This window comes from Eurosta solidaginis, chromosome 3, assembly GCF_040869045.1.
Source record: "Eurosta solidaginis isolate ZX-2024a chromosome 3, ASM4086904v1, whole genome shotgun sequence".
Classification (NCBI taxonomy): domain Eukaryota; kingdom Metazoa; phylum Arthropoda; class Insecta; order Diptera; family Tephritidae; genus Eurosta; species Eurosta solidaginis.
The window spans coordinates 225491498-225509328 of NC_090321.1; the positions used below are offsets into that span (position 1 = coordinate 225491498).

At 36.1% G+C, this 17831-nt stretch overlaps 1 protein-coding gene across 9 annotated transcripts in view; it reads right to left on the reverse strand.

Moving 5' to 3' along the window:
- Nox (NADPH oxidase) overlaps window positions 1-17831 on the reverse strand; it is a 69729-nt gene that overhangs the window by 28901 nt on the left and 22997 nt on the right. For all 9 annotated transcript variants that reach the window (XM_067775319.1, XM_067775316.1, XM_067775318.1 and 6 more), the window contains one exon: window positions 5452-5546. In XM_067775319.1, coding sequence (XP_067631420.1) covers window positions 5452-5546 — 95 coding nt within the window. The remainder of the gene's footprint in view (window positions 1-5451; window positions 5547-17831) is intronic.

Consider the following 17831-nt stretch of genomic DNA (forward strand, 5'->3'; position numbering starts at 1 on the left):
TTATAAAATAGGCATTTTATTCCTAATTGCATGTAAGGAGTAAAATATTTCAGTCGCGGTTTTGGTTTTGCAAAGAGTGTTTCGTCTTATGTTTTCTGATGAAAATGAGTTCTAAAAAACCCTGTGCTTGACATTAAAACAAAGTGATTTTAAAGTGCGTAAACAACACGTCTTGCGGACCTAGAAAAACAGAAGATACAAAAAAAGATTACTGATTTTTTTAAATAAAACCATCGTATGACTTAATTTTACATGTAACGAAAACAAGAATAAAATGTGAATTTAAATGTGAAAAAATATATTTACTTAGTCTTTTTGGGTATTCCAAAACGTGAACACTTTTGTTAACGTGAACTGCCTTGGTTTGAATTAGTTCACGTTATCGAGCGTGCGCTGTACATACATGCAAACATATTTGCATATTTTTCATAAACCTACTAATCTAAGCCATGTCCATGATAGAACTAGTTTTGTACCAGTCTTTACTTGCACCCATCGTCTACACTTTTCTGCTGCTCTTACATTATTCTGCCTTCTCCGACCTGAATATAGAGGCGTAACAAGTCGGTCTAGACTGTGTTCAAATAAAGAATCGCACATGGCAGCTGCAGCACAACTGACTAATAGATGTAAACTCGAAACTATGAAGGGCTTTCTCTATGTGGGAACCAGAATTACCAACGAAAACTACTGCAGTCTAGAAAACTAGTACTAATTAGGCAGTTGAAGGCGAGGATCCTCTTTTCGCAAACAAAATGCACGCTTTATATGTAGGTCTCTTTCTACATATGTCCTTATGCATAGCTTTGACTCACGATCGGTAGGCCGTTGAAGTATTCGAGAAAAAAGTTTGCCAGAACATTTATGGTCCTTATGCCAACGACATGTTTCGCAGCAAGTTGGTGGTGCCAAGTGTCTTCAATCATTGATAGGTAGAGATGATGGACGAAGTTGTTAAGCTATTTCACAAATCTGCCAGCAGCCATGGGTTTGTTCATCATTACAGACTGTCAATGTGGTTGAAATTGCGCAGTCTGGCGGTAGTCGAATTTTTTGTTGGGTTTTGGTTTAAAAGCTTTTTTGATCATTTCAACAACATGCAGAGCTTGTTAGTTTTTGCACAAAATACATATGTAAGTAGACAAAGAAACATTTTTCCAGTTAATAAGACAATGTTGTAAACTCATGTTGTATTTACCGAGCCGTTGTATGTGTTGGATGCAAAGGACTGTATAAAAAAAATAAAATGTTTCAGTTTTGTTTTTGTCTGTATGAAGGTTGGCGGTTGTCAAGCTGAATGATTGTCGAATTCGATTTTGAAGCAGCGTTTTGTCTGCTCTCAGCCTTTTCTTAAATAACGGGAATATGGTTTACAGAATTCTTTACGATACCAGCTGAAGACCGTTTCTAAAACATACTAGTCTTAAAACTTGTGTTTTGTGAAACACGCCCTTGATCGTTTATAAAATTAATATTTGATGCGGAATATAGAGAGAACTCGGAAGCGGTTTGGCGGACAGCTGAAGATCGCAATTGCAAAGTTTAATTGTGTAGAAAAATGTGATCCAATTGCAATTGTCAACCACATTGACTGTCGGTCTTTCGCTCTCAAAATTACACAGGCCTGCAAGGTTTTTTGCTTCGGATCAGGACATCATTTCTGAAGTATTTCTGCATGCTGAGTTCGAATCCGTCCTCATATTTGGCCCAGCACGTCAGGATTTTGAGATATCCTAACTTAAAAGTGCCAAAAACGCTGTTTTATCATTTTTTGAGTTTATATTTAATAATAGGAAATTTTTTTGTGCAAATATGCTTACAGTATCTTTGAGAACAACTCTTTTCCCACAAAATCCATTTTCGAACGCCTCGATTCGATTTTTTTTCCCGAGATATGGTCAATTCAAGTTGGGGTCTGTTGTCGATGTCACATATCATGAGGTGGCCGCTAACACTTTGGGTCACGTATTTATTATTGATATAAGTGCTACTAAAAAATTTAAATAAAAATATAAACTCTAAAAATGCTAAAGACAGCGTTTTTCGCACATTTAGGTTAGGATATTTAAAAACCTAACGTTCTGGACCAAATCTGAGAACTGATTCGGGCTCAGCACGCAGAAATATGTCAGAAATGACTTCCTGATCCGAAACAAAAAACCTTGCAGGCCTTGACCTCATGATATGTGACTCAGGGCCGTGGAGAGGGGGGGCAGCCAGGGCAATTTCCTAGGGGCCCAGAAGGTTTTTGGGGGCAAGACAAAGCAGTATTGACAGTACTCTAACTAGGATTTCATAGATACATACATATTCTGTTGCTACAAAAAATTGTTTTAAAATTGAAAATCACTTAACTAAAATCATAAGCATCCGATCAAATACTATGGGGCATAGTCATAGTCGAAATCAAATGTGATTTTAAGTTAGATAAACGTTTTTGACACAATTTTATAAGCGTCTGTATGTCAAAAATGCTTAAAATCACATTTTATTTCGATTTCCCAACGACTTAAGTGGTCGCCATTTCTTTCAAATCATACTCCATATTACTCTAAAAAAACAGAGAAAAAGTAAAGTGTGATTGGCTCGTTTGGAGTGCAACAAAAGAAGCGCAAAATTTCCGAAAATACCCGATCAGATTTGACAGAATACCTGAACATGAAAATAGTCAAACTCATAAAGCTTGCTATATAGAGTGGCGCCAATATGAAATGAGAATTCGAAATGCAAGTTCAGTGGATTTTCTCTTAGCGGAAACCCTTAAAAATGAAGCTCGATGGAGAGAGATACTTCGCAGAATTCTTGATGTTGTTTTATTTCTTGGAGAAAGAGGATTGGCATTTAGAGGGGATAATTCATTGATCGGAAATCCAAAAAATAGAAACTTTCTTGGTATTTTGGAACTTATCAGCAATTATGACCCCCTATTTTATGAACATTTGGAGAAGGTGAGGGAATCTCAAACGAAAAAGAATCGTCTCCAAGCACATTATTTGTCTGATGGAATACAAAATGAGTTCATAGAAATCTGTCCAAGTCAAGTAATTAGAAAGATAGAAAGCGAGAGAAATTCCGTCAGGTATTACACAGTAATAGTGAATGCAACCCCTGATTCGGCGCATATTGAGCAGACTGTTTTTATATTGCGTTATGTTTTATTAGACAGGACTCCGGAAAATGGAAAATCCAAGAACGCTTTTTAGAGTTTGTCGATTGTAACGCAAAAACAGGAGAAGCTATCGCTGAGCTAATTCGCAGCACTCTAAAAAAGCACAATATTCCACTGGATGACTGCCGTGGGGAAGGGTATGATAATGGCAGTAATATGAGCGGTCATTACAAAGGAGCGCAGAGTCATATCTTGAGAGATAACTCCCTGGCAATATTTGCACCTTGTGCCTGCCATAGTTTAAATTTATGTGGAATTTTCGGTATTATGCAGAAATTTTATAATATCTTTAGCGCAAGCCCTCAGAGATGGGAAATTCTCAAACATGTCACAAACACGATGGTCTGCTCGTGTGGATAGTGTGAAACCTTTCGCAACTCACATTCCCCAAATATTGAAACCTATTGATGAAATCAAGCTTTTGAATCTGATTTCAGAAACAGTAACGGATTTGGAAGGTATTGAAGCATATATGGGGAAATTTGAGTGTATCCTCTTAGCCTACATTTGGCTCAAAGTGTTGATGGTAATCAACCATCGAAATCAACCATCGAAATCTAGCTAGAAATGGACGTGGAAGCGTAGCCTGATTGATGAGTTGAAGAAGTTCAGGGATCAATGGTCGATCATACTTTAAGAATGTAAGGTTCAGGCAGGGAGTATAGGAGTTGTGAATACCTTCGCAGAGAAAAGAAGGAAGATAAGAAAGCGCCAGTTCGATGAATCACCTGGCGAATCACCTGAGTGTGATTCCGAAACTCAATTCAAACCGCAAGTTTTTTACCTTCTTTTGGACGCTTGATTGGTAACATGACAAGACGTTTCGAAGCCGTAAATGACATTGCGATTAAATTTAGTTTTTTGTGGAAGTATCAGGATCTGACGGAAGAAGAGCTCAGAGAAAAGGCAGCGGCATTCTGCGCGATTTATGGTATCGATATTTCTACGGATCTAATAGATGAAATCATTCATCTCAAAGCCATCCACTTAGCAAATTTGGGATGTGATTCGCTGCTACCATATCAACTTCTGAACAAATTTCATGACTTGAAGATGGAAGTACTATTTCCGAACATCTGCATAGCATTAAGAATATTTTGAACACTTCCAGTCAGTGTGGCTAAAGGGGAGCGTTCTTTTAGTCTATTGTCCCGTGTGAAAATTTTTTTACGTTCTACTATGAGCCAAAATCGCTTGACAAACAAGCCTTGGAACATTGGCGTCGGAGTCCAGCCTTGCTCGCAGCATTAGTTTTGAATAGGTAATTTTCATATTTACAGACCAAAAAGCACGGAAGGTTTTCCTTGGCTGATTCAAGCTCTTAAAATGTACATATTTAGAAAAAGTTAATGTAAGTAAATCATACAATGAAATCTAACATTTCATATAAGTGGTCCAATCTTATTTTATATGAAATAACATTGACCATGTGAATTGAAAAATGTATGTATGTTATGTTATTTTTTACTGGATGGAGTTTATTTTTTAGGCACGTAAACGCGAACTGTCCCAGGGGCCCGGCTCGGCTCTCTGCGAAAATTGGAAAAGAGTTGTTCTCAAAGATACTGTAAGCAGATTTGCACAAAAAAGTTTCCTATTATTAAAATATAAACTCAGAAAATGCTATAAACAGCGTTTTTCGCACATTTAGGCTAGAATATCTGAAAATCCTGACGTGCTGAGCCAAATATGAGGACGGATTCGAACTCAGCGCGCAAAAATACGTCGGAAATGACTTCCTGATCGAAAACAAACAAAAAGCCTATTTTTGCAGGCCTATGTTATCGATTGCTCGACTTCTAACTTTAATATTGAACATGACGATGCGAATATAGTTACTCATTTCTCGCTCAGCCGACTGGACGAATGGTCAAAAATCGGCAATCATAATATGATTGTGAAGTTCATTTTGTCTTTTTAAGTAACCTCCTGCTCATCTTATCTCGGTTCGAAGATTTTTGTTAAAAACATATTCTATCTCGGAACATGGATGACAACGCCCTCCCACATGATTTGCTGAAAAATGTCTTTGGGTTAAAAATATTTTGGTGGAAGTTTTTGTTACAAATTCTGATATAGGGCATTCAAAAATGAAGTCTGAGAGTCTGAAGTCTGAAGATCTTTCCCATTAAAAACTGAGGTCGAACTTTTATGAAAAACAAGCTTATATAGATTAGAACTCGAAAACTTTCAAAGATACAGCGTCTACAAAACGGCACCTGTGATACGTGAATCTTCCGCATAAGAATAATCAAAAAATTTAAGGAAACTGTGCTACTTACGTTAATCGACCCTTCAAGTGTTCAATCCAGCGATCCTGCAGCAGGTAGCCATTTCCATCGAGATCGAAGAGATGGAAAAACTTTTGTTGGAACTCCTAAAAGCAAAGTAAGACAAGAAATTAATGGTTATAATAATTGAAGTTAATTTTACGCGCCCAACGCTTTTATTTAATTGTCTGATCAACGCCCTAGATTGATGAGGAGTATGATGACTAGTAACTAGGACCTACCTAATTATTTTCGAGCTTTTAGTATTATTATTACTTAGTGTAAGTATTGTTTAACTTAAACATTCTTTTTTAAATTATTTTATTTTGAAGATTTTAGTCTTTATTTAATTGCCTATTATTTCTCATTCTATTTATTTCATTTAGTGACTCATTATTACAAGGACTCTTTCCTGACAATTTGTTACAATCTAAGACCTCAATACATAATCCTTCCAAAGACTTTACTCGACTCGGCGCCACGTATGCTTGTCCCTCCTTGTACTCCAAAGTATTTTGGTGTCACTTTTACCGGACTGTATGCATTATGTTTTCCAAATATGAGCCAAATCGGACCACAAATACGAGTTTTTTAATATCTCGATCCTTGCGCCACCTAGCGGCGATTTTTCACAGATCGCTTCCTATTCATGTATGTATTACGTGTTTCAAATATGAGCCAATCGGACCACAAATACGATTTTTTGAAATATTTCGATCCATGCGCCACCTATCGGAGTTTTTTTCTTATTATTACATTGTCATCGGGTTCTGAACTATATTCCAAATTTGAAGCTTGTAGCTTATCGTTCACAACGGCCGGCCTGTCAAGTCAAGCTAAATAAAACCGTTTAATAAAAATTTAAAATTTCATACCCTAATTAACATAAATGTACGTATTTTGTTAAGTCAGTGCCAAAAAGAATTCCTAACATCTGCATAATTAAATCTTAATGAAGATACGTTAATGTTGTACATTAGCTACATAGTTGCAAACATAAATATGTACATACATACATGCATATGTGCAATATGTTAATTCAATAAATACCTTTATGTTTATTAATTATTTAGGGATAATTTCAAAACATGATAGATCTTTAAATAAATTTAAACAAAATCTATATATTCATGTTGTATTAGGGTGCACATTATTTCATATATTTTTTTTTTTGCTCGTAAAGTCTTACATTTTTTTAACTATGATATTAAAATATAGCAAAACTTTAAAAGAATTCATGCAGAATGATTACGCTGTCTGGAAATTAGTCTTTCCTTGATACTAACTAAATATCACATTAATTAGCCTAATTAACTAGGTTATACTAGACGAAACGAAAAAACGCTTCGAACTGAGCTACGATTAAAGTTTGTTTAAAGCTCAGAGAACCATCTCAGCGTGGCCAGCGCTGCTTTTACAGGGTGCCGAAAATAAGTTTTTCATATGTTTTGAACTCCTCCCGCGGAAAATTTTTTCAACTTTTTTACTCCATTTATCATGATACGTTTCACTGCTTTCGGTGTGTATCAAATATTAGTTCTTATTTCAATTTTTGAGTTGTGAGTGAAAATTGGAATCTACATAGCTCTTCCAAGTCTTCATTCCATTCCTCTCAGTGCCAGATGTCGTCACAATGAACAAAAAATGCCAATAGCCGTTATAGTGTGAGTTTTCTAGCTCCATATTACTTTCAATTCCCACGGGAACGCTCTGGACCATTGACAGACTTCAGAAGCAAAGTTTATGATATTTTTGTACATATAAATTGTAATAGACATCTGCCGCTGTTATGTTTCAACATAAGGACAAGGGGAAAATCTATTTTTGAAAATGTCGTATTATCAAAGATGGCATGTCCAAACTGAAGACAAGAAACTATACAAATTATCTAGCTTACAACTTCAACCAGGTATCTATCTGGCGGCTCAAATAATTGTTGTTTCATTAAAGTGTAAAATTGTTTATTTGGCTCCTGATCATTACGATCGGATGACAAAGAATGTAAATCCAATATTTATTCATGTTGGTTGCAATGTAGGTCAAAAATTATAAGTTTTCGTAGAATAGTGCTTAGTTAACGTGTTTCACTTACTTTAAATACAGCAGAAATGTCGATTTGATGTCATGTTTTACATTACAACAAAAGATGTTAATAAATTCTATTTTCGTTAAGAATTTCAATGAAGAAACATGTCCTACTAACCATAGTCCTGAGTAAGTTTAGCAATATTTCTTTAATATCAATAACAAAAACAATTGCATAAAGCAATGTGAGCCTGTCTCGCTAATAAAATATACATAATGATATTGTTATAAAGCGGAATCATTGCTTACAAAGCACTGCTAAAAATCCAATGCTAATAAGCTCTTGCAGCGCGCCTGTAAATATTCCACACAATTTGGATTAAAAAAACATATATTATACGTAGTATGTAACAAATTGTGTATAAAAGGAACACACAAAAGACAATGCTCATAGACGATTTACAAAGCGTGCATCGGGGTATTCATCAGTTGAGTGGATAGACGCCTCTGCCGTAACACCAGTATGAAGTATGAATGTTGGATATTTCGAGTTCAATTCTCAGTTCCCGAAAAGCTAACTGATAAAGGAGTGAAATTCAGAAACCTGTTCTAGTAACCATCGCATTGTGTAATTTTTGTAATTTTTCTCTTATATCAATAACAAGAGTGTTCACGTTTTCATGTACCTATTTTTTAATATCTTATCTTAATTATAACAGTGACTTTTGCAATAAAAAAAACGTAAACTTTACGGCGGTATCACCAGTGGCATAACTATACCATCTAGGGAACTTTTCTTTTTTCATCTTTTGATGGAGCCTTATCAATAAAAACTGTTACGTTGTTATTAAGAATTCATGAGCTTAACACCGGCTTATAATAATTGAATATTCAATTATTATGTTTTTTTTCTAAGAGAAACTGAAAAGAAAGAAAGAAACATTTACTGGCATATTGCGATGGTACGATTTCCAAAACCGCCAACGTAATCATCATCAGCCAATTTCGTAATGTTATCAAAGGTTTCACCGAGATTCGAATCGTGAATCACACGGTGAAACTGCAGTTGCCTGTTGTTGTTTAATAAACTTCGGGATTTTCAGCGTACTCAATTACGCGTTGTATATGTCCCACTAATGGCCATAGACCTCTTCTGTTAGGCAAGAGAGAATGGTCTTGTAATAATGGCATTATAAGAAATAACAGTAATGCAGTGCATAATATAAGATAGCTGCCAGACATAAAATGATTTTTTATTATTAATAAATCAGCAAGGTCTCTATCACACGACGATTTATCTATTTCTTCTCTGAAAGTGGATCGAAAACTGAGAATTTCTCTGGCAAATGATTCAGATATGTCTTTTTTTATATATATCTCAACAAATTCTAGGGCTTTTTTTTAAATATACCAGTGTCATTTAAAACTTTAAGTGGAAGGCTGCAAGACACTGGAATTTTAAGCAATTCCATTAATTGGAAGGAAACGCGATTTTAGTTGGTTTATAATGACGTCCAATACTCGTTAAAATATGTTCACTTTGAACAAACTTTCTGGATCTTGGAGACGCTCACCTTCGCAAAGCTCATCATAAGGGCGTTTTACCATCCTCTGGCGAGTTTTAGAAAATTCAGGGGCGATGAACCATTTTTCTGCTACACTATTCGCTTCGATTTATAAATTTTCAATTTCATGTCGATACCTTTTCAATTCTTATAGACAAATTTTCAAACGTTTTAAAGCATTTGAAAGATCTGTGGCTTTAGACTGAAGTCCTTTAGAGGCTGCATCAATAGTAAGTAGGATCTTGCAATGGAAAACCAATAAAATAACAAAATTATAGTTTTCGATCTTCTTTTTGAGTGAAACAACTTAATTTCTTTCATCTGATTTGCAATTTAACAGAATGTTTTCGTTAGCGCTTTCTGGATTTCAACAAACCGAACTTTTAAAGCAAAAACGCCATCATAATGTCCTGCCCATCTAGTAGGGTTTAATGTTTTTAATGTTATTGAATTGGAAGACACACTTTCTTTATTAGATATAGAAATCCATAAAATATTCCATTTTTTGATACTATGCCCAATAAAATTATAAATTTGTTGAATTGTTTAAAAAAAATCAATAATCTCTCTCACGTGTGACGTGTACATCTCTAGAAATTAATCAACATTTTTTGTTTAGTTTGGTTGAAATTCTTAACGATTAACTTGAAATGGTATTATTGTCTTTAGTTTTCTTAATATATAAAAACACGTGTCACACAATTGAGGCCAATGGACTCTTAAACTACTAAACCGATTTTGAATTTGCTTTGCACCCCGTGTGTAGTTTGATCTAAATTGAAATATAGGATAGGTGAATGGGTGACTAGGGTCTCGAGATATAGGCCAAAACATGGACCCGGGTACCCCTGGAGCGTGTTTATAGAATATGGATATCAAATGAAAGCTGTTGATAAGTACTTTAGTAGAGGGTAATTTTCATACCACTGGGTTACTAGGGTCTCGAGATATAGACCAAAACGTGGACCTGGGTACCCCTAGAATGTGTGTATAGAATATGAATATCAAATGAAAGCTGTTGAGTGCTTTAGTAAAGGGTAATTTTCATACCCCTGGGTGACTAGGGTCTCGAGCTATAGGCCAAAAAGTGGATCCGGGTACCCCTAGAATTTGTTTATAGAATATTGATATCAAATGAAAGCTGTTGATGAGTGCTTTAGTACAGAGTAATATATTATCAAGAGACGGACTGGGACTGGGATTAGGACTAGGACTGGGACTGGAATAAAATACATACCACCTTCTGGAACAGGCAATAAGGGATGCAGAAGAATGAGAATAAATTGAGAGAAAAGAAAAGAGAGAAGGAGATTGAGAAAGAGACAGAATGAGACGAAGATAGAGATAGGTGAAGCGAAAAAGATGGAGGGAGGACTGAATAAAAGGATTAGGAAAAAGTGAAGAGGGGGGAGGGCAGAGTCAGACGGAAAAAGCTTATTAAAATGTATGCAGATTGGCCAAATTTAGGGCAGGACAACGTCTGCCGGGTCCTCTAGTAATGTAAAAAAATATTTTTGAGCTCGCGGCCTCATGGCCCGGTGCCCTTTTGGGTTGGGGCCCTTTTGGATTGGGGGCCCGTAGCATTTTGCCAGCCCTGTCACCCTATTGTTACCCCACTGGGTTTCACGTACTTTTCTCATTGGCATAGCATATAATATTACTACGGTCCATGGATGGCCACTTCCTGCTTGTTGGACTGCTTCACTGAAAACCATAAAAAGTCCTAATAGAATAGACACCCTAACACATTTATTACATTCATGTGAAGAAAACTAATTTAATGCTTGAAGACATTGTAAGTCGTGAAACTATTTGTTAATCAAATGAATAAGTTACCTGCGGGATGTATAATAGAAAGTAGGTAAGTCTTATTTTTGTCCATTCCAATGTTTTAACTTTATTAGCTATATAAATGTAATTAATTAGCAATGTGAGCCTGTCTCGCTAATATAAAATTTTGAGCTTTTATAAAATTATGAGCAGACAAATGTTGTTCCTAGCTCCCCTTAACCAAAACCATATCCCATCATTACTTATTTTAAATTCCTTGAAAAAGCTAATTTCATATTACCACAAACAATCAGATAATGCTCGAAGTTACTGCAACTGAAAATTTTATACATCCCATTCTGCTAATGGTTTTAAACATAGAAACGTGTTTGTATTGGACAGGGTGTACTGGGCTAGCTCCCAATATACCACGACTCTGCATATTTTATTTTTTTCAAACCATTTGTGGCCCCCACTATTATCGATAAAAGGTCAAGAATCCACTGTTGACCGCTCCGAATTCCAAGTGGGCGTTTTTCACTCACGCGGTTTCCTTCCATAACTACAATCTCCGTATCGCTACATGAAGAAGAAGGCAATGTTAAGCACCGTAAATGGTGATACCCTCACCCGAGGGCCAGTTAATTGTGATAATTTGCCAAATATTTTCCACATCAGCGAAGAACTCCACAACTTTAGTGACCTGCATATAAAATATGACGTGTCAGGCTTGACTATAAATTAGTTTGCGAAACTGGCAGATGCGATGGAATAATTCGAAAAAGGGTCGCTGGACATATTGAAAGGAAATATAGTGATTGTCTGGGCACGGATTGGAGACAATGCCTCTTACACCGTTGCAACTACCGACATTGGAAGGGTAGCACACTCGCAAAGTATTGAGGGAACAAACAATAAATAAACAAGTACTTAAACAAAAAAATTCAAAATGTAAGCCCTTCAATGCAAGAACAAGTTGATGGCTCTCTTCAATAAGAGAGACCTAAAGCAGCGAAAACATGGGTTGGAGACAAAGCCTTTTCAACTGCCCGAACGCACATCCCTACGGTGCAAGTGAGTCTGAATTAAAGCGACACACGAATGGTCAATACCATTGCAATGAAGAAGTACCGTAGGAACGCAAATGTATATAGTTATTTTATACATTAATGCGTAATAAACATACACACACAGGTAGCAAGATTGGGAGTAAACGCCGTGCGAGTGAAAAAGTACTGCAACGTGACCCCAACGGACGTAGAGCCTAGTGCGCAATCCACCTCTCGATGAAAAACTTGAAGGTAGTATCATGGGAAATGGTACTTAGACAATAGGAGTTTTAGTGCTGGCTAAAATCCCACACAGAATTTGAGGCTTTCGATGTTTTCTCCTTTGAAAATACGACAGAGGTTAAAGGAGCTATTGAGAAGATTAAAATCAGTAGGTCTTGGTGGAGTATCCATGTGTATTACAAAACACCTTACCGGTGAGGCGTTCAGCTACTTTGCAACATCTCTCCTGCTGACAGTGGCGAGACAATACCCATACCCAATTTTTGCAAAAGCGGAAATCATACTCTTACGGAGCCGCGCGCAACTCTGGCTCACCTGGATGTTGTAACATAATCTTGGTCAAGACCTCCCGCATGCAGTGAGTCCCTACATTAGAGATTTTAGGTTGAGCTTTCCTTCAAATTTGCGCTGTGCTCCTTTACATTTTTCCTAAAAATTAGCGGGACGGAACCTACGTGTTTTACGCCGACTCCGAACGACATCTGAAAGGCAGATGAGTTTTAACTGAGAAGTTCTTCATGGCAGAAATACTCTCGGAGTGCTTGCCAAATGAACTACTAAATTTTTTTTATATCGATTTTGATATTCACTAAACAAAATTTTTTCTTATAAATTTTTTTGATATACATATGTATGTATGTACATTAAAAGATTTTGTTATTTTCGTTGTGCAGGAGCTGTATTCAGTAAGTGTGAGTTTTGATACAAATTCTAAGAAGAAAAAAGTGTACATTTTAAAATTCACAGTTACTGAATCTGTCCCAGGACTGGGTATCTATTTCATGGTCACGTATCGAAAAGAAATTTCACTCAAACGATAAATCAGAAACTGTTAAAAGATTGCGATTTAAAAAATTGATTTCAATCACGGATCGTATAACACAATACGGCTCCTGATCTTAACCCCGTTTTCGAAAAATTCGATTTTTTTGAGCATGTAGCTTTGCAGTCCAATCAATTTTAGTCTGAGAAATGTTTCACACTTTATATTGGAAAAATTACTCTCAAAAATTAATGCGAATTTTGAAATACCTATAACTTGCACGAAGGCGAATTCATTGTTTCCATTGTTTCAGTTGCAAAATTGATAAAAGATTTTTTTAAATTATCAAACGAGAAAAGGATTAATTGACGAAATTCAATAAATATTGCCACTATTATTTTATTTTTCGCTGCTGTTCACATATTAATATCAAGCTATCAATAAAAAACAAGCAAGGCTGTGCCGAAGACTTCATACCTTCCATGAATGGGGCTGAAAAATAATCTTATCCCATTCGTAATATCCAAATAATGGGCTGTATATGATATGAAATATATAGTGAACAGATGTACGTACCTTAGCGATTTTTAAGATAAATATAAAATAAACAAGTAAGGAAGGCTAAGTTCGGGTGTAACCGAACATTACATACTCAGCTGAGAGCTATGGAGACAAAATAAGGGAAAACCACCACGTAGGAAAATGAGCCTAGGGTAACCCTGGGATGTGTTTGTATGACATGTGTATCAAATAGAAGGTACTAAAGAGTATTTTAAGAGGAAGTAGGCCATAGTTCTATGGGTGGACACCATTTAGGGATATCGCCATAAAGGTGGACCACGACGGACTCTAGAATTTGTTTGTACGATATGTGTGTCAAATGAAAGGTGTTAATGAGTATTTTAAAAGGGTGGACGCCTTCTCGAGATATCGTCATAAAGGTGGACCAGGGGTGACTCTAGAATTTGTTTGTACGATATGCGTATCAAATAAAAAGTGTTAATGAGTATTTTAAAAGGGAGTGGGTCTTAGTCCTATAGGTGGACGCCTTTTCGAGATATCGCTATAAAGGTGGAACAGGGGTGACTCTAGAATTTGTTTGTACGTTATGTGTATCAAATGAAAGGTGTTAATGAGTATTTTAAAAGGGCGTGGGCTTAGTTCTATAGGTGGACGCCTTCTCGAGATATCGTCATAAAGGTGGACCAGGGGTGACTCTAGAATTTGTTTGTACGATATGCGTATCAAATGAAAAGTGTTAATGAATATTTTAAAAGGGAGTGGGTCTTAGTTCTATAGGTGGACGCCTTTTCGAGATATCGCTATAAAGGTGGAACAGGGGTGACTCTAGAATTTGTTTGTACGTTATGTGTATCAAATGAAAGGTGTTAATGAGTATTTTAATAGGGCGTGGGCCTTAGTTCTATATGTGGACGCCTTTTCGAGATATCGTCATAAAGGTGGACCAGGGGTGACTCTAGAATTGGTTTGTACGATATGCGTATCAAATGAAAAGTGTTAATGAGTATTTTAAAAGGCAGTGGGTCTTAGTTCTATAGGTGGACGCCTTTTCGAGATATCGCTATAAAGGTGGAACAGGGGTGACTCTAGAATTTGTTTGTACGTTATGTGTATCAAATGAAAGGTGTTAATGAGTATTTTAATAGGTCGTGGGCCTTAGTTCTATAGGTGGAAGCCTTTTCGAGATATCCAGCCTTATCGCGAGTTTTATTTTCACCCGAATATATTCACAGTTTTTATTCACCCTATCGCAGAGGATGCCGAAACAATTTTTCGTGTTCGAAAAAGATTTCACCTTATCGGCAACTCTTTGTTCGGGCGAAATGAACAGCGGGGAAACGCAAATTTGTTCACTTATATTTTACAGGCGAACGAGAGGAAAACAAAATTTAAGTAATTTTTTGTTTTGAAATTTGATACTCTTATAATTATATGTACTTTTATTATTAGAAATAAATCAATAAATAATGCACAATCGGAAGCTGAGTGGAAAAAATTGAAATTTCTGTATTGCTTAGTATGTAAATTCTATTTTTTATGACAACGTATCAGTCGGCCAAGTTATCCATTGTGGACAAAGCCACGGTTCCAAAATGTTGAGCACCTCACTGAAGCAAGATTGGCTAAGACCCACTTCATGGTCCTTTCCAACGCCTAACAAAGACAAGTACTCAACTTTACAATTGGTGGAACTCCAAATTTTTGCTTCAATGGTGGCAAGGAGTTGGTAAGAATATCTAGCAAATATTAGAATGCCGGATTGTTTAGCCTGTAATATTGGCGAAAGCTAATAGAAAAAAATTAACTTGTTATTCAAATGCGCAGAAAATAGTAATTTTTAGCTTACAGTGAATCATTTAGCTCCAAAGGGTTAGAACTGTCCCTTAATTGCCTCCGAATCGCTTTGACTTTTATATTCTCCTCGCGCTCAATCAATACCAACAGAAGTGCAATACTAATTATTATTTTATAAATTTTTTATTTAAATTTTTGTTGTATTTTAAGGAAATATATGCTTGGTTACAAAATTTACACAATTGTAAGTAAATTACTTGTTCACTACTAATTCACATCAGCTGTTTCGAAGTGAACTTTTGTTCGCCCGAAATTGCCGATAGGCGGAAAAAGTTCACCCGAACAAAAGAAGTGAAGGCGAACACTTTTCCGCGTGAACTTCGCGATAAGGGTGATCGTTATAAAGGTGGACCAGGGGTGACTCTAGAATTTGTTTGTACGATATGGGTATCAAATGAAAGGTATTAATAAGAATTTTAAAAGGGAGTGGTGGTAGTTGTATATGTGAAGGCGTTTTCGAGATATCGACCAAAATGTGGACCAGGGTGACCCAGAACATAATCTGTCGGGTACCGCTAATTTATTTATATACGTAATACCACGAACAGTATTCCTGCCGAGATTCCAAAGGCTGTTGAGTTCGCCCTGCAGGACTTTTTCTTTTTCTTCTACTTAATATGGTAGGTGTCACACCAATTTTGCAAAGTTTTTTTCTAAAGTTATATTTTGCGTCAATAAACCAATCCAATTACCATTTTTCATCCCTTTCTTCGTATTTGGTATAGAATTATGGCATTTTTTAAATTTTTCGTAACTTTCGATATCGAAAAAGTGGGCGTGGTCATAGTCGGATTTCGGCCATTTTTTACACCAATAAAAAGTGAGTTCAGATAAGTACGTGAACTGAGTTTAGTAAAGATATATAGATTTTTTGCTCAAGTTATCGTGTTAGAGGCCGAGCGGAAGGACAGACGGTCGACTGTGTATAAAAAATGGGCGTGACCTTAACCGATTTCGCCCTTTTTCACTGAAAACAGTTATCGTCCTAGAATCTAAGCCCCTACCAAATTTCACAAGGATTGGTGAATTATTGTTCGACTTATGGCATTAAAAGTATCCTAGATAAATTAAATGAAAAAGGGCGGAGCCACGCCCATTTCGAAATTGTCGTTTATTTTTGTATTTTGTTGCACCATATAATTACTGGAGTTGGATGCTGACACAATTTACTTATATGCTGTAAAGATATTAAATTTTTTGTTAAAATTTGACTTAAAAAAATTTTTTTTTTAAAAGTGGGCGTGTTTGTCATCCTTTGTTGCTAATTTTTACTTAGAACACATATAGTAATAGGATTAACGTTCCTGCCAAATTTCATCATGATATCTTAAACGACTGCTATATTACGGTTTGCAAAACTTTTAAATTACCTTCTTTTAAAAGTGGGCGGTGCGACGCCCATTGTCCAAAATTTTACTAATTTACAATTCTGCGTCATAAGGTCAACCCACCTACCAAGTTTAATCGCTTTATCCGTCTTCGGTAATGCACTATCGCACTTTTTCGGTTTTTCGAGATTTTCGATATCGAAAAAGTGGGCGTGGTTATAGTCCGATTTCGTTCATTTTAAATAGCGATTTGAGATGAGTACCCAGCAACCTATATACCAAATTTCATTAAGATAACTCAAAACTTACTCAAGTTATCGTGTTTACGGACGGGCGGACGGACATGGCTAAATGAATTTCTTCTTTCGCCCAGATCATTTTGATATATAGAAGTCTATATCTATCTCGATTAGTTTATGTCGTTACGGGGTACCGTTATGCGAGCAAAATTAATATACTCTGTGAGCTCTGCTCAGCTGAGTATAAAAATTGAGGGACTAGTTTGCATACAAACAGAAAGACCCACAGACGGACATGGCTAAATTAACTCAGCTCTTCATTGGTCGGTCTATCTATTTTACTTTAAGGAATTACAAATTTGAGATTGTGACGAAGTTAATATACCATTTCAGTTTTATGAAAGGTATACAAAAATATAAAAACAAGAGTCATATGTGTCATATAAGTAACAGCAAAATAAGAAGATGAAACATGTGGAAGGTGTCATATAAAAGAAGGCTACTAATTAAAGATTTAGCTGAATATAAGAAAACAGGTTTCTTTCTCTTTCTTAATTGGCTTTCGGGCTGCTGTGTTATTTTGTATCGATTATAATGAGCCCTGTTGGGAGTCATTTGGAACGTGTTTTTGTCACTGAATTCAGATAGCATTTCATTGTGGGCCCAATTTTTTTTTATTGATTATAGAAGTGAAAGCTAATATTAAAATATATAGGAGCTTAAGTTTAGTAAAAGCATAAAATTATATATCCAACTGTGAGCTTAATATATATGTAGCTAGCACATGGCACACAGTGGTTAAGGAGCGCTTTGGGTATATGTACTTAACAGGAAGGAAGTGGATGGGAGGTTAAAGGGGAATAGAAAAGGAAGGAGAAAGTTGAAGAAGAAAAAAGAAGGAAGCGGATGCCTGAAAGATAGAAGGAGGGGAACGAAAAGACCGAAATCAAGACGATGAAAACAAAGTCAGGAAAGCGAATGAAAAGTGAAAAGGAAAAGGGAGCGGAACAGAAATAAAAATTATGGACGCAGTC